Genomic DNA, 23249 nt, shown 5'->3' on the forward strand with positions numbered 1-23249 from the left:
ACTCCACCCAGTACATGTCAATACACACTCAAACACACACACACACACCACAGCGATCCTGCAGGACCTCAGGACAAAAGATGTAGTAGGGGATTTAAATTCACAGACTTCTCAGACACACAGCTAAACTGTCCCTTGAAGATAGTACTGTGCAGGTGTGTGTGTGTGTGTGTGTGTGTGTGTGTGTGTGTGTGTGTGTGTGCGTGCGTGCGTGCACACATAAAGTGTAACAGTGTTTCATTATGTGGATTTAGAGTACATTAAAAGTTATAATCTATATGCCAGCGAGTTGAGTGCAAGGGCTTACTATAAAATAAAGGGAAAAAAGCAGACAGAGGTCCCCATTTACTTTTTATTGCCATCCACATGGGAGGAACCTCCACAGCCAGAACCAGATGGGGGGTTTAGTGTGCATCTTAAACCCACTTTAAGTGTCTGCTTTTCCCCAAACCATAGTTCATTATGACACAGTGAAGGAAAGATAAGAAGTGAAACAAGACTTCTAGTGATATCACGCAGAATGAGCTCATCGTTTTTTATTATAGGGTCCCTGAGGCCAATAAATTACACCTCAAGTATCAACGCAGTGCTTTTCTGCAAAAGGGTTACATGTTTAATAGCAGCTGACTTTTTGCTCGAGTGGAAGTTGAGCACAAGAGACAGAGCAAGAGAGAAACAGAGCGGCCGAGCCTTTAACCTGCCTCTAGTCATAACATCACGTCTTTGTCTTTACACGCAGTGGTCTCAGTCATACAGGGTCCTGCTGCCAGCCTGCATCGTTTCTTATCTAAGATTGCCTTCAGCACATGCAGAACAGGGCAAAACATGAATTTATTGTTGTGTACTGTAGGCCATTTACAGAGGGAAGCACTGGGGCAAAACTGTCTAATACTTCTGAAATATAACCTGCTTCCTTAATCAGAACCATATAATTTTAACAGGCTTAGACTAGTCAAAGCTGCAGCTGTGTTGCATAAGTATGTTATATAAAATGTCTTCTTTTAAACAGATTGAAATTGACTGCCATATTTTTTTTCACATTAGGACGTTATTTATATTATAACACTGAAGTATGTTTTGCATATGTGCTTATAGCGCCTAAGTGTATGAAAATGTATTTCTACAAGACATTTTGTTTAAATAGAAGGTAAAATAAAAAACCTATATAGTCTATAATAACTTAGATGTGCCAGTGCCTAATGGAGGCAAACTAATCTTGCTGTTTGTACTGAGTTCAATCGATTCTTTTTTTAAACCGTTAGTTGATTTCAGTTTATACTGAGTCTCCTGTGGTTAAATGTAATTTGAAACACGTTGTCAGTTTTCTTTTTAAGGTATTAGTTCTTCAGTATTGTCTTTCAATGCTAGTTTATACAACTGTATAAAAGTCTTTAGCAATGACTCAGTGGAAAGACAATACTTGTTGAATATCTACTGAAACATTTGAAGACATAAATGGAAATAGAGTATATATGCAAAAACATAGATAGTAAAAGTCTAGGGAGCTTGAAAGTCAGCTTTAGGTATAATCACCTTTATTTCTCAACATGGCCTGTACTTTCATAGGCAAGCTTTCTTATACTTTCTTTAAGTAGTCTTCAGGAATAGTTCTCCAGGCTTCTTGTATTAAATTCAACGCTCTTCTCTGGATGTTGGCTGCCTTTTGTTCTGTTCTCTGTTAAGATGAGCTCACGCTGCTTTAATAATGTTGAGGTCCAGCCTCTGGGGAGAAGCAAGGTAAGAAGCAGGGTACACCTTGGATGGGTCTCCAGTCCATTCACACTCACATTCACTAATTAAACTAATCCCACTGACTGCATGTCTTGAGACTGTGGGAAAAAGCCAGAGTACCCAAAGAGAACCCACGCACACATGTGGAGAACATGCCAGGTCAGTGGATTTAAACCCAGGACCTCGCTATGATGACTCAGTGCTAACCACCACACCACTGTTCTCCCATGTTCCATTGTGTGAGCGTGTGTGTTTTGCTTTCTGTCCCAGTTTGCTTTTACTGGACTGACAGAATGTTTGGAATCATTTTCATATTAAAAAAAAAATATTATATTGGCTCTCAGATCCTTCCCAGACGGTTTTGCATGGTGGATCAAATTATTATTATTATTTTTTGCATTCTGAATTCTATCATTTAGACTCAAACTGACAGTCTCCACTGTGGTTTACAGATGGCTGTAGATACTTTATATCCTATATATGACGACGATTTGAACCAGAAATGTCAAATTCAGATTCATCATTCCATAAGACCTGTTGCCGTCTCAGCCTTTTCCCCCTGTTTCCCTTCCTTAGCAGTTCCTTCTTCACATCCACCCTTTCACTGAGACCATTTCTGTTGAGGCTGAATCAAACAGCAAATGCAGAGGGGCAAGATGCACCTCTCGCGTCCTGTGTCAGGACTGTGCTGGATCTTCTTCTCTTTCTTAAGTACATGACTTTCCGATACTGTTCATCTGCTATGGGTAGTTTTCTTTTAGGCCTGCCACTTTTTTTTGTCATTCACTTGTGCAGTTTCCTCATTTTAAGGAATTACATGGAAATCTGCCTGTGTGAAAGTAAAATATAAATAAATGAGGGATGGCTCGAGACTTTTTCGTGGTGCTGTACTTCAATACAAATTCCTGTGATACTTAATTACATACGTACTTCAATTTCTAAAATATATGAGAGCTTTATGTGCTGACTTTTTATAGTAAGCTGTATCATAAAATTATTCATATGTGCAACCTGTTAAACAGATAAGCAGTGAAAAGAAAGTTCAAAAATGCAGCATTCACATATTAATACAACAACACTAATGACTACCATAGACAGTCCCTCTCACAGGCTGCTTTCAACATAATGCGCTCTGCCACTTTTAGCACTTTCAGTAAATTTTATCGTATAAGTTCATTTAGGTCCACGTGTAAACGTTTGTAACACAGACATAATCGGCCTTCTCTCACGTGCAGCTGGTGACGCGGGGGCACCCTCTGCTGTCAGAGCAGCTCTACACAGCAGAAATGTCACCGCTCCGTTTCCTATTGGCTGCGTGCAGTCATGTGACCAAAACAGAGTCATGGCGGCCTCTGCTGCAGTCCGGTCGAGCATGGGACTCACTTTGAGGCTTTCTCGAGTTATCCCGGACTGTAGCACGTGTCCACTGTTCAGGTTAAAGTGTAATGCGAAGAATGTGGCTAATTTACAAAGGAGGGGGTCCTTTGATAGTCTCCGGACGATAAACCGACACTTACAGACGAGTATAGGTGAGTGATGCAACCTGCTAGCAATTTAGCCTAAAGCCGGTGGCTTTCCTGTCAGGACTGTTGGTTTACGATAAGTCTGAATAAGTGCTCATAAGTTTTCTTCTTGATGAAGTTTCAGTCATCGGCGATGCCAGCCAAGTTTGGTCAGTAAAATTAGCAGTAATCTGCCTGGAAAATCGGTTCAATAACACTTGCGTAACTTCGTTTCGGCAATCCCAGTTAGGGATGTAAAACTTGGGTGCAACAAGTAAATCAGTCCCATTATCAAAGTGAAGGAGCTGATGTCACCTTTGAATACTCTCACAGTAATGATGGCTGTGTTGCTCTTTCCCCAGGTCTTTACCACAGTGAGGAGGGGAGCTCCAATGCAGAGCACCCTGAGGATGTGTAAGTCAGCTGAGGCTTTTATTGTGAAACAACAGGGTACGGTGAACTGCACATAAATGGATACATCGTAATACTTTTAATAAGAATTGTTATCACAGGTACTTCTGTCAAAAACTAAAGCCGAAGTTAGACGTAAGTGTAAATGGAAAATTAAAACTCACAACCAAGGCAGCGGCTGGATCCAGTTTAAAAGCACCCTAAACCATTAAAGAGTGCTTATGTGAGTTATTAATTTGAGAGCACATACTTAAAAATAAGCAGACCTCTTGTTGCATTTAAAGTTATTCTTATTTAAAAATAAATAAAATGCCAGATAAGATTAAAAAATAGACCTCTGATACTTAATAGATAAAATCATTTATAGATTTTCAGACTTCATTATTTATATATATTTTGTATATTATAAGTTGAGAATGGTGGAATAAACACTTAAATTATGGCCAAACACACATAAATGTCCGTTTCTTTGAAAAACAAATTTACTTTAATAGCTCATGTAATCTTGAATGCATCACAGACATGAAATGTTGTGTCACCTGTTTGTTTGTTGCTTTTAATAGTTTGATGTCTTCTGCTCAGTGTCAACGTGGTGTATATAGATCGGTCAGGCCAGAGGATCCCTGTGAAAGCTAAAGTGGGAGACAATGTCCTCTACCTGGCTCACAAGCATGGCATTGAACTGGAAGGTGAGGGTCGTTACAGATGAACTGTAGATGAACACCATTATCCTTGCACCATTGTCATTGAGATATTTGTGTCTTGTAATATTTAGGAGCCTGTGAGGCGTCTCTTGCTTGCTCAACATGTCATGTTTATGTGAGTGCTGCTCATTTTGACAAACTGCGAGAACCTGAAGAGAGGTAGGACTGCTACCAGTGCCATCTTATTTAACCATGTCACATTAAGTTTGACAAATCTATGTGATGCAGTTCGAAAGAAAATCATTATTACTGACACATATATCCATTCATAGGGAGGATGACATGCTTGACATGGCACCGATGCTGCAGGAGAACTCCAGGCTGGGATGTCAGATCATTCTCACTCCGGAGCTTGATGGGATTGAAATCACCTTGCCCAAAGTCACCAGGAACTTCTACGTGGATGGCCATGTTCCCGCACCTCACTGACAAGTGAGATGGGGTGTTCAGAAAAATTGGAGCTTTTAGCTTTGCGCTAAGCACCATATGTACTGGTTGAGTTTGGGAGGGGGGTGCAACCATGAAGAAAAGCATGACAAGGATAGAAAAGTCCGTAGCAACTCCCAAGATGTCTTAACAACTGACTAATTCTACAGTTAACCACTGACAGGACAGTCCTAGGCAGAGTCAGACACTATATCTCACAGGTGATGTTACTTTGGGGGGAAAAAAACTTTAAAAAACGAAAAGATGTTTAACAAATCCTGTGTTTTTTTTGTTTTGGGGGGTTTGTGGCGTCTTCTCAGGCCAGCTTTAAGACACAATTCAATCAAACTGTTCTTTTTTTTTTGGAAAAAAAGAGAACTGCAGGGGGAGACTTTATTTAACAGAGTTAAATCTTTTGTGCTGATTAATGGAACATTCCTTGTTACAGCTCAAATGCGCACAAGTATCACAAGATTGTTATTGTTTTGGCTAGTCCATTATTATCAATATATGCATAGCATTTACTTTTGTATGCACCATGCTCATTTATACATTTTTGTGTCTATGATGTAGAAGTACATGCTCACTGCCATAATCATCCTATTCTGCAAGACAGAAAAAAGCCATAAACAGTCATGTTTGCCTGATTCTTAAACACGGGCTCCTAAGAAATCAAAGCAGAATTTATACTGTTGAAACGTATTTTGTATTTGCTCCAAACATTTCAGAAACATTCATGTGAATTGCATTTCAGATAAAGTGTTTTCTTTGCAACTGTCAGTGATTAAGGCTTGATTAGAGGATCTGGTCCAGCTGGATCCACAACAGGATGGTGGAAGTGGAAGCATGTCTGCTTGGAAGCTGGTGATCTTCATGTTACCATAGTTTAAGTTTACCACATCTACCTTTTACTCAAGTCTACTGTACTTGTCCAACTTACGCACAAGTGAATTGTGTATTTTATGTCTGATGAAATACAAATGTTTTAAGTTGTGCAATAAAATCAGTTTAAAAAGCTATTTTGAGTAGTGCACTCATTACCTGGGCCTTCCCAAAAAGGTCATTGTGCCCCCTCAGCTGAATTCGACTGATGAACAACTTGAAACACTTGAGTCACCCAGGTCATTGCTGCCCAAGCTGAAGTTAATTGGTTAACCAAAGCTCAGTGCTTCTGCAGCAGTTGCAGAAAATGGCATAACTGGGAAGGATAGTGAGGTTGGAGTGGTTGAGCCAAATGCAAGTCGGACTTCAGGAAGTATCCCTATGAATTTGGAGCTAAAAAGAACCAAAGTGCAAAAAAAAAAAAAAAACTCAACTCGCAACCGTCACGCATGTGGTGAATTTAAATGTGGCTCTTGCTTTTGTGCACATTTTATTTTATAACCTCATGTGTGTGACTGCTAGTGCAAATGCACATCTGTGAAAGGTTTTAATATAGGTTGTTAAAAGTGAAATGACGACTTCAACCAGATAGCCCCCTGTCAAAGTTGGTTACCTGGTGATGACCTTAACTCTTTAGCCAGCAACCTTACAATAACAACTCAAAGGCCACGATACTGACCTTATCACTGACTCACCAACAGTTAAATAATCATTACTGGCTGCATGACTAGCTAACAGTCATTGCCGGGGAAAAGAAAAAGGGTTTTCCACTCGCGTATCCAGGCAAGTAGTAGCTACAAAATGAACAGGAGTTAGGAGTGTCAAAGCTTTTATACCCAGACAGGCTGTAATCTAGCAAACGGAAAACACCCGCGTACCTTCTTCTGGCCCTAGAATCTGATCCAGTCATAGCAACCAGCTTCAGTGGTTCGAGTTCCCCAGCAAATCGACACGCTTAATTTTTTATTTGACAACGGATTGAAGATCACGGGTGAGCGTCGAGATTGGTACTCCACATGAATGTCAGGTAAAGTGGGCTGAACGCTTGTAGTTAGAGTTACACCACGAGTTTTAAACGTGTTCATCTCATGCCTCATGATAAAAGACACTGTTAGCTAGAGGCCATCACAGGTCAAAAACATAGAAGACAAAGATCGATTATGGCAGGAGGTGAAGGTGATGCACGATTAAAGATAATGGTTCGGAATATGCAATCATTTAACTTGACGGGTGCTTACTGAGATCTGATACTGAGTTTACATGAAGTGAGTCATTGCCTACAGAGTTTATTTAAATATAATCACAATGCTAAATTGTAGATCTGCTTGCATGCGCTGCAGAATTATGTATTTTTGATGAAACTTTTAGGCATCAGTTAATCCATGGCCTGTAAGAGGAAAAAAGTCACTAATTTTAAAAGCATTCATGTTAACGCATTAACGTAATATTAGTGGGATTTGCTGCTGCGCTCGCGACGGCCCGACGACCGCGAAAAATTTAGGCTACTCGACGTTCTAGAAGGCAGGAAGTGCAACATTTGACGTTCCCAAACACGTTTAAACGCCACAGAAAAGTTTTGTTACAGTCTTTCCGGTGAGTTGAACTAGTTACATTTTTTTTAAAGTTGTTTTTTGATACAAAAACAAACATAGCATTAGCTTATCTGCTGTAACTGCATGCATATAATTGGCCGCATTAGCTCAGTTTTAGGATAGCCTTAAGTAGCATGCATGGACCATTCTGCAATGGCATGACATTTTCTGTTTCACCTATGTGCATTAATCTATGCACAAAATACCAAAACATACGTTTGCTGTGTAAATTACAATTTTTTTTCTGCGACAAAATGTAATTTATAAAAAAAATTATTGATCCAAATATAACAGTTAAAATAGTGTTGCGCCTATCTTGTCTGGAAAAGGAAGAGAAAAACAGTTAGTGACAGTAAAGAAGATGTGATGAATGATTGACTCCGGTGCTAACACCAAAGGTAGACAAATGTCAGACCTCTTAATATAATTTTTACATTACATTTTTTTCTGACCAAATTTAATGTGTCGCTCTAATAAAACCCTGTTACCCAGTGTTACCAAAAGAACCTCCTTGACTTTGAGTCTTACAATTGACTCCTAGTATCTTTTTCTGAGCAGAATGTGTGTATAAAAAAACAGCATTTCTGTGATCATGAGTATTTATGTCATTTGTTTGTCATTTGTATTACATAATGTATAAATAAAAGAAATAAATAATTATCTTGATAATTAATCTTGTGTAATATTATACGGTTACTGTATCATTTTTAATAACATGTTTATAAATTACTTTCTTAGCTCGCAAGAAATCTTTTTAATCTGTTTTCCTTGTAATAGACTTAATTATTATATGAATTGTGTATTTAAAAATATGTAAGAAAAATTAATAAATAAAAATAAAAATTTGAAATTAAATAGTGAAATTACTACAAAAAAGTGTGACTATTGAAAAGCTGGGCAAGGTAGATTTCAACCTGTTGTTTATTTGAAATTTATTGAGTATTTATTAATGGTCAATAATTTATTAAAAATAAATTGTTTTTCCTTAAATACGCAACAGAAAATTACATAGCGTCCAATTTAACCATTTCTGAACCCTAAATTGTCTTCCAGTTATATGACCCACATATTTAGGCCAAATGACACTATGCTATTATTTTACGTTATATAAAATATTTAGCTGCTTGCAGTCAACTTGTTGCTTGTGGACTATTGATAGAAACTAATATCTTTCAATGACCTGTGGTAGGAAGCATATTTGTCATGTCAGAGGTGTAAAGGGCTGAAGGTACAATATTTTGTAATAGAGAAAAGATGAAGACTAGAGGGAAAGTACAGGGAAAACATGCACAGATTTACCTCTGCTAGTCCTAAAGCTATTTGTTCCTATTCATGTTGCAGACTCTGCCTCAGTATGAGTACGAAATCAAGGATGCAAGCTGACTTTATCCAGGGAAACCAGAGCAAAGTGGAACACGATTCACCCCAGTCTGCACTCTTCTACCTTTTCCAAGAAGTTTCCAAGCTTGTATCCCCTATCCACAACAGTTTCCCAGACTCAGATCTACCCAGTGAATCACAGATTAAGACATATAGCCAGGATCCTTTAGTAATTAAAAAAGAAGAGGGTCCACATTCATTTGAAGCCTCTGCTAGTTCTGTCCAGGATACTTTAGAAATGAAAAAGGAAGGCGATGCACATTCATTTCATACCTGTAATGGTTCCTGCCACCATAGTTTGTCTTGTTCGCTGCCATGTAATGAGCTGGAAACGGTAAATGAGGAGTGTCAAAGCAGCAATGTCACAACTACATCACAGTGTGAACGCAATAGTCCCTGGAAAGTGCTGAGCTTGATCAACTTGCAGTGTGAAAAGCTGCTTCATTTGGAAAATCTTGAGGTGTTAGACCCAAGTTCAGCCTCATCTGCCACAAAATTAGGCTATTCAACAGTCACATTATCCACTGCAGCACCAGATGTTACAGAAGCTGCAATTGAAAGTGACACTCTAAGTGGTGAATGCATGTTAGGCCCATCTCCTCGTCTCTTTGAGAGACAAGAAATCACACCCTCTGTCAGTGCTGATGAAAAAGTGACAGGAAGACCCACAGGAGATGGATTTAAACTACAGTGCTGTGTGAAAGACTCCGAGATGGGTGTTCAGCTTGAAACTGCTGAGACAACAGACACTGACAGAGCAGACTTGCCAGGAGACAGTACAACAGCATCTCTGCATCCTCAACACAAGAACAAAACAGAAGTTAACTTCACTGTCAACACACAAATTGGGTGCAGCCAGGAGTGTGAGCAGGGTTGTTCTTCTAGCAAACAGGATATTTTAAATGCACCCTTTTTTGAATATGCTTTATCACAAGCACACAATGCATGTCTTAATACTAAGCTAACTTGTAATTCAGATGATGAGACTTGTACTACTCTATCAAAGCCAGTACTGTCACTAGATATTAATGCAAATCTTACTTTATCTGTGGAAGCCCAATGTGACGGCAGGCTGCCTCCTCTGAGCCCCATCCAACTTTGTTCACAATCACCATCACTTACATTCAGCGCTCCAGAGAATTCTCTCTTCGGTTCAAAACCAGATGAATGTGCAGATGCCCCCATAGATGGAGACACCCCTCCAACTGCCCCGATAAAATCTTCTGCACCATCCAAAGCAGAACTTTGGACAATGCAAAAGGAGGATCACGGTTCATCTTCGCACCAGTGGAGAACTAAGACTCCTAGAAAACAGCCTCATCCCAGTCGTAGTGTTGATATTCAAGACCCAGACTTCCAGGGAGTGACATTCAGGATGGACACGGAGCTAGACGAAAGCAGGGAACAGTGTCGGCTTCTCATAACTTCACGATACAGGTAGACAAACACATCTTCGGTACACGCCATGCATTACAAAACGTGGTAGGAGCTTACATGAAATCCTCTCACATTATTGGTGTTTTATCTGTGTGTACCCACAACAGCAAGGAACTCTGCAGGAGTGTGAGAAAACCCAGGCTGAGGACACGGTCATCACAGAAATCATTTAAAACTAGCAGCTCAGACGAGGAGAACGGCCACACAACCAGTGTTTTAAGTGAGTACCCCCTAACTATGTCCTCAAGCAAGCTGCTCGTTTATTTTACTGTTTTTCCTGGATCATCTAACAGAAGATGCAGAGAAGAGTTTACAGAGTATTTTGCTTGTTTTAATTAGATTTTTCAATGTTAAATATTAAGCTCAAAGTACAATTTATTTTTTTTTAGCATATTTCAATGTTATTTAGTTTTTTTTTTAAATATAATAATGTGCATTAAATTAAAGACATTCTGAACAAGTGTAACAGGTCATGTTAGCATCTCAGTCTTAACACAGTTTGAGACTGGATTTGTAAAAAATTTATTTAGTTATCTAATACAGACACACTGCATTTTTTCAACTTTAACTAAATTAATATGAGGAAGAAATAGATTTTTTTTTTTTGTGCTTGCCAAAAGTGTGTCTTAGAAAATTTTGTCTTAGGAGACTTTATCCAGAATACAACACTAAACTAACCCCAGATGGTGAAACACTCAGCAAAACATCCCAATATATTAATATTGGAAATAAAAATATATAACTTTTTGTAAGAACAAATAAAATATGTAAAATACAGTATATTAAGTAATTGTAATATTTTAATGTTTAATTAATTATGAGTTATAAATAAAAGTATCTGCAGCATTACAGTGTTATAGAAGTGCATGTGTGTGTGATACCCATAATCTCCACTAGAGGACACCACCACCTTAGAAATATGTAACTCAACAGGGTCAGACAGGTGTGACTGTTTCAAACAAGTTTAGGAAAGTTGTGGTTTAAATAACTTAATACCAGAACGTGAATGTCAGCTAAGACAAGAGAAAAATAAGCTCAACTTTAAATAAATGTACTTATCATCAGGTAAAGATCTGAGTGCTAACACTATTAAAAAATACTCTAAATAATTTTTCATCATTCATATCTTTAATTTCATTCAATTTCATTCATAATTTTTCAAATCTTTTCTTCTCCTATACAAAGTTTCTTTACAAATCTATAACTATTTGACATTTGCTTATGTTTCATTTTTGGTAAAGTGGGAATGTCAGTGCGCTGTATTTCCAGCGTTTAAAGACCAAAGAGCCAATCTTCTCGACAGATATGCAGCCTTGTTCTCATATATTGGTCAGTTAACAGAAAATGCAGTATAAATGTTCCAGTGAAGTTTTAGATTGTAGTTGTATTTTTAAAAAAATAAATGTCTTTCGCTCAATTGAGGTTATTGTCTGGAGTCGGTTATTGTTTAATAATTCAATAAAGTTTTTGAGGCGTAAAATTACAAATGTATCTTTAACCTCCTAAGACCTGAACTCTTTCATGGCATGCATTTTTAATTTCTCTTTGCTATTTGGGCTGATTGGGAGCTGATAAATGTAAAAATAAAGAATCATCTTTTTACCTGATGTAGTTTCCGAGAGGAGGATATCAGGACCTTGTAGAGCAAAATTTAGTATTGTGGTCTAGACAACCCAAAATGTGATGTCCACATATGTGGACACCAGGTCCTAGGAGGTTAAATGATTATTGCAAATGTAGTCGCAATGTTTGGTTGCATTAAAACACTTCCTTAATTCAGATTTTTTTAAAAATATGCTTGGAAATAAGTGATTTAAGCACACTCAGTTCAGTTTTACTGCTATTTGCTTAATCTTTCATTTCTGTTTCACTAGAGGGTAAAGTTTGTGCATCATGCTGCACCAGGAAGACCCCCATGTGGAGAGATGCCGAGGACGGGACTCCACTGTGCAATGCCTGTGGGATAAGGTAGCTCGATATTCAATGTCTTAAACACTGAAGCTGTGCATTAGGGCTGATCACAATAATCAGTTGGATTATTGTGATTTTTAACAGAGTCTAAAATTTTCTTTGAGTCCTCATTGATGATGTTGAATTATAGCTTAAAGGAATTAATATATTCTAACTTGTATTTTGTGGAAACCTGTTCCAAATCAGTTTGTGTTGATGTTTACTTATTTTGCCAGCATTTTTCATCATGTTTTGAGCAGTCAGTTGCCACAACACTGTGCAGTTAAACAAGTTCAGGCCTCACAAACAACAGAAACGATCAACTTATTTTTTCCATTCTCACAAGAGTCTGACTGCACCTTACAGAAACTTTACTTCATGCATGACTTCCCAGACTAATGCATTAATCTCATGATTGCATGAAACGGTATGTTAGTACTCACTGGCTCATAATTTCTCTTTCAGAAATAAACACAGGTTAGCTTTGGAAATAAGGAGTAGTGCTGAGCTCAAAAGAATGTGCAGCTAATCTACTTTGGAAAAGTATTAAATGTCCATGCTTGTAAAATGCCTTGTAGTATTATTATAAATCAGTCATCTGCCTATGATAATTTGACTAAATAGCATTTATGCACCTGAGCATTAAAGGGCAAATAGTTGAACCACCACTGCATTTTTTTTCTCGTACTTTTGAAGGTATAAGAAGTACAGGGTGCGCTGTGTCAACTGCTGGCATATCCCTCGGAAAGAGGGCAACTCCAACTCGTGCTGCCTCAAGTGTGGAAACTTTGTGAGGCTGACCTCAGCTCAGCGGAAACACACCAACTAGGGAACTTGCACACATCACAGGTTTTTATGCCCACATGTGACAGAGCTTTGCACAGACGCACACAACAGTTTGAAACAATACTCGCTGCTCTCGTAAATCTTTACAGTTCACTACAGATATGACTACCTCTTACCTGACTCAAGGTATTTAAATTCGTTTTACTGTTATAGCACTGTACCTCAGACAATAGTACACATTTACCTCTATGACTGTGTGCGTCAAAAAAAGTAATAATAAAACAACTTGTAAAGCATTTAAATTTGTATGGAGAAAAAAGTCTTTTCTGTACTGATCCTATTTCTGCTCCTTAATTTGTATTTAGCATGTGTGATGGAGCTTAGAAGGTTTACTTTTTGTTTTTTTTTGTTTTTTTTCACCAAGAGGGATATACTGAGGACGCACAGACTTTGTAGCAGAGCTGAGAATCCTTTATACAAATAAATGGGATACTGAAGGACCACTGTCAGAAAGTGACGCATTCAGTGGAAAGTTTAGTCGTGAAATTTTTCATCGAAATAGCTTCAGTGTCGCTTACATATAATGGTCAGTAGTACCCGACAGCTGTAATAGAAAGTTATTTCTGTACAGGCCCTGAGCTCAGTGCTGCTTTTCACTGTTATTAACTGTAAAACACTCCTACTGCTCCTAATCCTGACAGCGACAGTTCAGTTACTAAGTTCATCAGATACATTTAGTTGAACAAGTTAAATCAAGCTATTTATTTTGTTGTCTTTGTTGTTTTTTTCTAATTGTGGTTGTAATAAGTGGTCACTTTTCTTTGGTATTTATTTGGGCCATTGTTTCTGAGCATTATTTTATTTGGCTTGTTAAATCGGTGTGTAGATTTCCTTAGTATTGCTGGTTTCTGTGAGATGGGGAAAAGGGGTTTTGTGTGTGTTTGCATGGGTTTTTGTTTGTATTAAATTCATGAACAAACCTGTGTCTCCCCGTTCTTCATTTAAGAATTTAGCTTAGTATTGCAGTGACTGTAAAATGATAAATTGGTTTCAAATGGGTGCACATATCAAATTAAAGTACAGTGAGAGGGAAGAAAGGTTCAGTAATGAGGCTTCCCACAGTTCCTTCAGCCCACCATGCACTACAGGCCTGCTGGCCAAGTGGGTGGCCTCGCACGGATTGATACAGTGCAGCTATTATTTCAAAATGGATTACGTCTTCTTGAGTTGGCTCTCTTGCCTGTGCTAAACCATCCAGCAAAGAGCAATACTGAAGGAAATGAGCGCTATGTAAGCCAAGGACATAAAAGAGAGCTCAAGCTCAATGAAATTCATATGCCTGCTCTTATTTTACATTACACATGCTCCAAAACGTCTCACCTGCTGCGGTCATTTAAACATCAGCTATAATCAATAATGAATGAATGTACACAAATCAAATTTTATGGTACTTGGCAGCCTGTCCAGCTTTGTACTTCTGATACTGGAGTGCAGTTCAAAGGCGAGCCTTATGCATTTACTCAGTTACGTTTGCTTAAAGACCTCTGTGGAGATTTATTCATTTTAATTGTTGCTGAAACATTATGGGTACATAAAATAAGGCTAATTGTTCAATTAGCAGATAGTAGATAAAATGGCTAAGCCTGGCTCTCCAACCCTATTGTACAATGTTAAGGCCGAAATACTTTTTCTGTTTTGCTTTTGCAGTTTCACTTTAATTAGAAGGCATTGTTTTACTGCTTGATGTATACCATTCATCAAATCTAGCAAATGAAATGTATTAAGTCTTTTTTTTATAGTCGCAAAGTTCTGTACACAAAAAGGGTACAATAAATAAGAACACGAAGTGGCATAATAGCCAAGAAAAAGAACAACTTAATCGGTACACACGCAAAGATTACTGAGTCAGAAAACTGTGTAGATCCCCAAAAAGTTTAATAAATAAATAATATGCATCATGGACGTGCAGTTTAAATGTACTTGAAAGCAACACACAACAGTAAAAAAACAACATATAAAGAAGGAAGAAAAGAATAAAAATAAGACCTTTATTTTATTTTTTTTAAAAACAAACAACTATAGTTAAAGCGTGTATACACTGGAGAAAATATGCACGAGTTAGTGTAATTAGTGTAACCACTCCTTCAGTATCATCGTTTAATTTCTCTATCTTTGATTAAATAAAGTGTTTCCCCCCACAGCTTCAGGTTTGTGGATACCTGCAGCTGTGTTAAAACAGACTGCGTGAGGAGGAGGGGGAAGTTCGGAGTGGGAGGCTCAAAAGTCAGGATGCAGTCAGATGCGCGACTTTTTTTGTGAATGAAAGGAAACGAGGGGGTCTCCACTTTCTGTCCTAGACAGGCACTGAATCTCGCCCGCTGGGGCCTACCGGACAGTCCGGATCATGACGCTGGACAACAAGCCCATGGATGAGGCGGACATTGAAGTGGGGGGCCAGGCGGACTGCAGAGAAGTTGTGAGGACAGATGTATCAGTGTTCGGGGAGAGTAATGTAGACTTGGAGCGACGGCCTTCATCCTTTTCTCCTGGCGTGCAGGGAGAGGACGACTTTGAAGTCCGACTGCAGGAGGGTCCCGGAAGGAGAATTGCCTCGGTGAAGCCTCCGTACTCTTATATCGCTCTCATCACCATGGCCATCCTCCAAAGCCCCAAAAAGAGGCTCACTCTCAGTGAGATATGCGATTTTATCAGCCAGCGCTTTGTTTATTATCGGGAGAAGTTCCCTTCGTGGCAAAACTCAATCCGTCACAACTTGTCTTTGAATGACTGCTTTGTCAAAATGCCCCGGGAACCCGGGAACCCAGGCAAGGGGAATTACTGGACTCTGGATCCCATGTCGGCGGATATGTTTGAAAATGGGAGTTTTCTTCGTCGCAGGAAACGCTTTAAGCGGCAAAGTTTATATTTGGCACCGATGAAAGGCTCCAGGGCGCAGGAGCTCACTTTGATGCCCGTTTTTCCTCTCCTCGGAGTGCGCAGGGTGGTCTCTAGTCTCCAGAGTCCCGATTTGTACCGAGATCAGGATCTAGAAAGTGGTTTCGAGTCCCGGGTTATCCCCAACAGACCACCTGTAAGCAACGTCACACCTGCGCTTTCCTCGATCCTCTCCAAAAATTTCCCTTCTTGTCAAAACTTGGAACATTTGGACGCCGGATGCTGCGCCGCTGTGCGATCTTTGCCTCCGACCTCCTGCCTCCTGCATCCCGTTTCACTCCACGGAATGATACCCAACTTCACTCTTTCGCAGCTGCCTGCTTTTCCCGACGGGATCTTTAAGATTTCGTCTAGTTTAATTTAATCTAATGATGTGCGCCTGCACTGAGACCGACAAGGCTACCAAATACTGAATCTGATTCCCTGAAGTAAATGCTTTCAACACGGATGTTTTTAAAATCTTTCAGTGTGTTTGGAATAAAATGGATCATTTTAATTTCGTGTGTGCACTTTTTATTACAATTATTTGTTACACCGGAATGTGTACAAGATTAAAAAGACCATATCAAATGAACCCGGTTCATATAAATGCATTCAGCTATGTTTTTAATTATTACTGCTTAATTTTAAATCTTTTTTACGACTGAATACAACTAAAGTCTAGACTTAAATGACAAATTTGCAGGATTTTAAATAAAATTGTGAAAACAACGAGAAATTAAAAAAAATAAGTTTAATATTCTTAATTTTACTTGACGATGATAAATCATAAAGAGACTGTTTAGGCTTATACAAATATTAATGACAATATCCATCATTGTGTGGCAAATGGGCCATTTGATTTTGTATCATTTTAAGATAAAAGAATACGTATGTTTAAATAATTTAAATACACTGATTATTCTGAACACCCACAGTCTGCGCCTACAGCGTTCACAGTTCAACTATCGATCTATCTGAAGAACAGGATGATCAGTTCCCGGTGTTGTGTCGTGATTATTTTGATTATTTAGATTATTTTGTGGTGGGTGACTAGTTTGCTACCTAGAGAATGAAAGAACACAAGACATCTGGGCATGTACACGTGTTATCCTTCCCTTTTCTGTTTAGCTTTGGCCGGTTTGAGTGCATATATATTCGCTCACATCCTACTGCAAACCAGGCCTTCTTTATTAAAACCACGTCTTCATTTTTCAAAACACTTCTGTCAGGCGAGCTAATAGTCACGTTTTTGCTTTGTGGTGTACTCCAGCCTGTACACAGCAAGAATATTAGATTCACTCAATCAACGGGCTGCTGGGTATTATTACAAGTTATGCCTCGTCTTTATTTAGAAGTTCTCCGTGGTGTTTGATATGCAGAGATGAGTTGTGGAGGATGGCTGATTTCCCAGAAGAAAGCTTCGGATCCAAACACACACACACACACACACACACACACACACACACACACACACACACACACACACACACACACACACACACACACACACACACACACACACACACACACACACACAGAGCAAAATAGGAACAATTATGATTAAAATGTGCAGAATTATCAAGATCAAAGGCCCTTTGGCACTTTCTTTCTAGAGAAATGCAGAAATATGTATAAACCATTTCATTATTGTAGGTCTGAGAGGAGTTAACCATTTAATTTGCAAATGTGCAACTCATCAAAAGAAAAGGCATGTTTGCGTGTATGCTGTGTTTGAAAAATGGTGGCATTGGTTCTTAAACTGACATATAAAACTGACATATAAAAAGCACCATGCGTCAGTAAGAGATTAGAACAAATTTCCTCCATATCCTGCCAATATTAGTAATGCATATAGTCTCTATAAAGAGTGCATAAACCTAACCTCTACACTCAGATCTATAACAATCATCTATTGTTCTATTTTTGTAATTGTACTCATGGTTGAACACTTTAATTCTAAAGGTGCACAGATAATTTACAGTATTTGTGAAATAAAATAATAGTTTTACAAATTTCAGGAGTTTTGCTCATGATTTTAAATTCTTGAAGATGAAAGAATGTGATCAACATGGACTGGACAAGTTGCTCTTAGGAACCATGTTTCTGAATCCATGACAGGTAATCTCTACTAAGAAGTTTGATATGTCCCATAAATGGTCTTTTACCATGTTTTAACATCTGTCTTTAACTAAAATCACCCTCAGGGTACAGTCTGCTTTTCATACTCAGTTCTACTGAGTTTTATTCGGCTACAGCTGTGCAGCAAGTGGAAGACTTTATTGAAGGAGTGGAATTTAATGAGTCAACATTTTACTTATTTCAATTTACTATTTATTCATTCTTGAATATGATTAACCTTTCATCTCCTTTTCTCTTTTGTTTCTTGCAACAGGCTTTCGCTGAGGACAAAGAAAGTGATGTTAATATTTGCAGTAAAAATAAATGAATAATCATCTAGGCTCTTTGTGATGCTCCATAAATCCTCAGTTCTTTTTACCAGTAAGAGACAAAGTGGGTTTGGACATGAAATGTGATCACAGCAACAGCACGCGATGAGAGAACACCACAGAAATAGTCCTTGTTGTCCTGTTTTTGGCTGCTCTCCCTCAGTCACTCCTAACCCTGTTCAAGGAAGGATTGTTATGGCTCCATTTGTTTCACGTCTCCTTTCAAACTGCTGCACTTCCTCGATAAACAGCAGAGAGGATATTTCCGGCACTTTCAGAAGGATGACAGCAAATATCTGCACTGCTAAAGCTTCTGTGGCATCTTTCAATAAGTGGAAATTTAGTTTCAATTCTTTCTTTCTTTCTTTCTTTCTTTCTTTCTTTCTTTCTTTCTTTCTTTCTTTCTTTCTTTCTTTCTTTCTTTCTTTCTTTCTTTCTTTCTTTCTTTCTTTCTTTCTTTCTTTCTTTCTTTCTTTCCTTCCTTCCTTCCTTCCTTCCTTCCTTCCTTCCAGATCTGATGCACATTTCCCTTGGCATTCTGTCTAACGGCCAGCAGGGGCTCCTCTGGTTGCAAAAAGTCTTAAGAGAGCATGACCTTACTGCACTTTCCCGATCAGTTTATGCTCTCAGTCTCCTGTTTCCAGTCTTACCCAAGTGTTGCTTTTGCAATTTAAGTTCTTTTGAGTAAATGAAGGTATGAATTTATTTATCATGAGTTTTTCTTTAGTCAAATGTGGTTCAAAACACTACAATGGTAACACGACGTGAATGTTCAGCCTGAGGATTCACACAGTACTTCACACACCTTTGGCATAAGTGTATATGTAGTCTATGTGAAGAAGAAGAAGAAGAAGAAGAAGAAGAAGAAGAAGAAGAAGAAGAAGAAGAAGAAGAAGAAGAAGAAGGAGGAGGAGGATAAGAATGAAAATGAGGAGGAGGTTAGCCACTTTTTTGTTTGATTTGGCACAGATTTTTTTCTGGATGCCCTTTGTGTTGCAACCCTTCCACTTATCTATTATTAAACATAAACTTCTGCATCACCTATAAGATAATGTCTCCAGTCAACTAATTATGTTTCATATAATAAATATGTTGATACCAAAGTACTGTAGTACATACCGCAGTACTGAGGCAGTATATCTTTGTTCCAATTACCAAGAAATTAAAGCTGAAAGCAGCAATTATGAAGACTTTGCATCTTTGATATTGTGCATGAGAGAAACTTCACGGGCAGCATGTCGATGCCTTCAGAGCAGGACTCTTATTGGATGCTGCATAAAGAAGACAAGCTTGTTTCCAGGTTGGAGATTGTTGAACTTAACTCCATTATCATCACTGACTGCTTCCACTTGATAGCCGCCCACATTACGGGCGTTGCAGTAGATGTGGTCTTTGGAAATTTCAACTATTTCACACTCAACTGATACCGTATTAAACAGTTCACCAAATTTCCAGTTTTTGCCATGACTACCACTATACAGTGAGAGTGCATACGATTTACTGTTTGGTAAGAAACAAGGTTTGCAGCAAAAGGAAGTATAAGCATAAACTGGGATAATCAGTCGACCACTCTCTGCTGGAATACCATGGCCTGGCCCAACAGCAAATGTGGACCAGTTTTTTATTTCACTCAGTTCGTCCGTCAAATCGATCACATCGCTCCAGGTTTCTCCGAGGTCCTCACTTGTGATGAAGCAGAGACGGGTCCGGTTGTCACAGTTTTCTTTCTGGTACATTTCAGTGATGCCGTCTTCAACACAGATGAAAAACAGGAAAAGTTTGTTGTTGACCTTGCCATACACCGAGCAGGGGTTCATTGGACGGTATCCTTTGATAAGTGCCTTTTCCACCTCTTTGAGCTCTGACCACTAAAAGAGAGATTGTTCAGGAGTAAACAAAACAGAACAGTTTAAAGCAGGAGCGTAACTAACAAGTAATTTAGAACTGAAATGGTTGATTATCACTATTACCCCAACCGTCTTCTTAGAGGATCGCTCCTTGATCTTTCCTGTTCTCATAACCAGCTTTTCTCCGCTGGTATCATCTGAAGTCTTCCTCTGCTCTGCAAAGGCAAATAAAGTTTTACTTTCTCTCTCATACAGAAGAGCAGGGATCCTGTAAACGTTTCCAGCAGTTTCATTAGATGTAAAAAGAGTTTGCTTCTGCAGCTGAGCTTTTGGTAAAGGTACGGTGAACATGGTTGGCGTCCTTGCATGCAAAATGACCATGTAATAAAGGTCTTGCTGGTTATATCTCTATGACTGTCAAAGTTTGTCTGATGGGGATTTTATAAGGCTGGTTTGTACACAGTGTGACTTTTCATTTTCTGAAGAAATTATTAACATTTCAGTGAGCTGAAGTCTCCCCTTGTTGAGAAAGCCAAGTCCAAGGAAAGAGGTGGTTCCGGAAAACAAGCTTAGATCAGAATTAACATAACCCGTCTGTGTAGGCAACTACCTCAGCAAACAGACACAACCCAGGTAGCATAAATTAAGCATTACCGGTTGGATGTGTGAAAAGCAGCCACTTGTTCAAGTTCTGGCTTGGGTCATTTTTTGTATTTGCACTTTCATTTTGAGTTGGAAAGGACACCACACTTCCTTGCCAGTCTGAATTTGTTTACACAAGCTTCCCAGCAGATTAAAGTGTGCTAAAATTAATTATAATTACTGACAGCTTCCAGTCAAGAGCCTTTGTCACTGTGAGCATTGCAGTAATTTGAACTGAGGTCTTTTTCACCATGAACCTCTGTCATTTCACATTTACCTGATCTTGCAATGATCATACTGCATTATTTGACGTGTACTGCCCTCTTCATCACTGGAACTACAACGAATATCAAGTAATCAGTATAAAGTGGCACGATCTGTTTGAATACCAGTGATTACAGTGCTCTCTACACAGACCAAAAGGCTTTTGCTTGTCTTCTCATACACATCATGTACACCCATGTGTATTAGGCTATGGTAGGGGTATCAGTTTAAAAGAGATGGCATCAGTTCGTAAATAAAAGAAGCAGCACCATGCATCAGTGGGACATTTTAACAAATTTGTCCCAATCCATACAGTCTTTATAAATAGTAAATGAACCCAAACTTTGCACCAAAATCTCAGCAATCGTCTGTTCTTCTATTCTAAAATTGTACCCAGTGTTAAACTCTTTAATTCTAAAGCTACACAAATTATTTATGGTATTTCAATATATCAGAATATACAAATACTGAAGCTTTGTTTACACGTTTACATATCTTTAAGATGAAAAGATGTAATACACAAGTTTCTCTTAGGAACCATGTTTCTATATTGATCCATGACAGGTAATCTCTACTAGGAAGTTTGATGTGACTCATAAATGGTCTTTTACCATTCGTCTTCAACCGAAATGACCCTCAGAGTACAGTCTGCTTTTCATACTCAGTTCTACTAAGTTTTATTCGGCTACAGCTCACACACACACTCTCAGCCCTTGTAAAAAAAAAGTGTGTGTATATTTCATGGTAGCCCAATAAAGTCAGCTGGTAAAGTCTGAGGAGGAGCCTTTGAGATGTGAGTCCTGTGACAGTAAATATGCTGCAGCATTTCAAGCAGGAGACCCCTTCCATTAAAACCTGCAAGAGACAGATGATATACAGCAGCAGGGCCACAAACTCATATTTCATTTATACATCTGTGCAGCAAGTGGAAGAGTTTATCGAAGGAGTGGAAATTAGTGAGTCAAAATCTTACTTATTTCATAATTTCAATTTACTGTTTATTCAGTCTTGAATATGATTAACCTTTCATCTCGTTTATTACAGGAAACAGGAAATCCTGTTCAAGGAAGGATTTTTATAGCTTTATTTGTTTCGCACGTCTCCCTTCAAACTGCTGCACTTTCTCGATAAACAGCACAAAGGATCCTTGGAGCACTTTCAGAAGGATGACACCAAATATCTGTACTGTTACAGATTCTGTGAGGAAGGACATTTCTTTTAAATTTGTTCTTTAAATTTTCTTTCCTTTTCTTTTTCTTTTTTTAATATCTAACATTTCCCTTAGCATTGTTTTTTTTTTTTTTTTTGCCCTTTCACTGTATTTATAAAACATGGATGTCATCTCCAGCTCTCAGGAGAGAAACATACTCCAAGTTCCCGATGTGCCTTCTGTCTAATGGCCAGCAGGGGCTCCTCTGGTTGCAGAACCAAGTCTTACAGTTTTTTCTGAATGCTTACAGTTTTTTCTGATTGCTTAAGCACATTTATTGTAACTATTGGCTAATTTTGCAAAACTCTTCACACAAATAAGAAAACCTGTCACCCAATAATCAAAACATTGTAGTTCTCTTGCAAAAGCAAACACAGCTAGATTAACTCGTCACACCTTTGTAAAAATGGTGTTTCCGTATCAAACAGTACACACAAGCCATCATCTCCTAAGCACACAATGCGCCAACTGCACACTGATGGCATGAATACAAAACACATCTGGCTTTTGCTTTCTCTGTGCACAAGGTAGGCTATGTCAGTTTGAGCTCATACTTCTGTCATAGATCCATAAGCATAGAGGGATCCAAACTTCAAGTACTGGTGTTTATTCAAACACATCAAAACAAACACAAGTGTTTATTTCCAAGTATAGGATTATTTGCAATCGCCATAATGACTATATGGGTTACTTGGTCTGCAGTGAACATGCTTCCTCTGCCCCCAGCATCTGGTCATCTAGCAATTCTGTAAAGTAACAATTTCCGTATTTTTACATCAATGGTGTTGGTGTGTTTCTCATTGGCATATGGCAGTGCTACAAATCTTTGTGCGAAGTGACTATACTCACCGATTCTCATTTCAAGATGTCCTTATGGTACTTGCTACAGTGTAGCGGCTCGAGTTAGGCTGGACCCGTTGGCCAGCTACCCTCAGGGTCATTCCACGGTTGATTACATGGTCCACTATTGTAGCTCTGATGTCATCAGCAATTCTATTTCTTACTCTTCCTACCCTTCCTCTCCCCCCTCCTCATCTTCCTCTCCCTCCTCCTCGTCTTCCTCTTGCTCCTCCTTGTCTTTGTCGTCCTCTTCATCCTACT

General features: G+C 38.7%; 4 protein-coding genes across 7 annotated transcripts; 3 read left to right on the forward strand and 1 right to left on the reverse strand.

Annotated features, from left to right (window-relative positions):
• Positions 1-3055: 3055 nt before the first annotated feature.
• Positions 3056-5791, forward strand: fdx2 (ferredoxin 2). The gene is made up of 5 exons (XM_086297614.1): positions 3056-3260; positions 3596-3647; positions 4227-4333; positions 4420-4507; positions 4621-5791. The coding sequence occupies exons 1-5, from the start codon at positions 3074-3076 to the stop codon at positions 4775-4777; spliced, it is 591 nt and encodes a 196-aa protein (XP_086153740.1). The 5' UTR covers positions 3056-3073; the 3' UTR covers positions 4778-5791.
• Positions 5792-6434: 643 nt separating this feature from the next.
• zglp1 (zinc finger GATA like protein 1) lies at positions 6435-13774 on the forward strand. Of its 4 annotated transcripts, none has more exons than XM_086296057.1 (5): positions 6435-6647; positions 8590-10065; positions 10173-10285; positions 11940-12033; positions 12712-13774. In XM_086296057.1, the coding sequence occupies exons 2-5, from the start codon at positions 8603-8605 to the stop codon at positions 12842-12844; spliced, it is 1803 nt and encodes a 600-aa protein (XP_086152183.1). In that variant the 5' UTR covers positions 6435-6647; positions 8590-8602; the 3' UTR covers positions 12845-13774. The 4 variants fall into 4 exon arrangements, with proteins under 4 accessions (XP_086152183.1, XP_086152181.1, XP_086152182.1 ...); XM_086296055.1 differs by having other exon boundaries at positions 6436-6683; XM_086296056.1 differs by lacking the exon at positions 6435-6647 and adding an exon at positions 7127-7249.
• Positions 13775-15126: 1352 nt separating this feature from the next.
• On the forward strand, positions 15127-16238 carry LOC147327988 (forkhead box protein D2-like). Its single transcript, XM_086297615.1, has one exon. It carries the CDS (start codon positions 15206-15208, stop codon positions 16118-16120), a length of 915 nt encoding a protein of 304 aa, XP_086153741.1. The 5' UTR covers positions 15127-15205; the 3' UTR covers positions 16121-16238.
• A 3194-nt stretch (positions 16239-19432) lies between these two features.
• LOC147327989 (sialidase-3-like) lies at positions 19433-20383 on the reverse strand. The gene is made up of 2 exons (XM_086297416.1): positions 20156-20383; positions 19433-20053 (listed from the first exon to the last, which is right to left on the reverse strand). The coding sequence occupies exons 1-2, from the start codon at positions 20381-20383 to the stop codon at positions 19433-19435; spliced, it is 849 nt and encodes a 282-aa protein (XP_086153542.1).
• Positions 20384-23249: the final 2866 nt, after the last annotated feature.

This window comes from Aulonocara sp. 'chitande type north' Nkhata Bay, linkage group LG6 (assembly GCF_057382095.1).
Source record: "Aulonocara sp. 'chitande type north' Nkhata Bay isolate Kocher_YH1m ecotype deep benthic linkage group LG6, A_spYH_male_GT1.1, whole genome shotgun sequence".
Taxonomy (NCBI): Eukaryota; Metazoa; Chordata; class Actinopteri; order Cichliformes; family Cichlidae; genus Aulonocara; species Aulonocara sp. 'chitande type north' Nkhata Bay.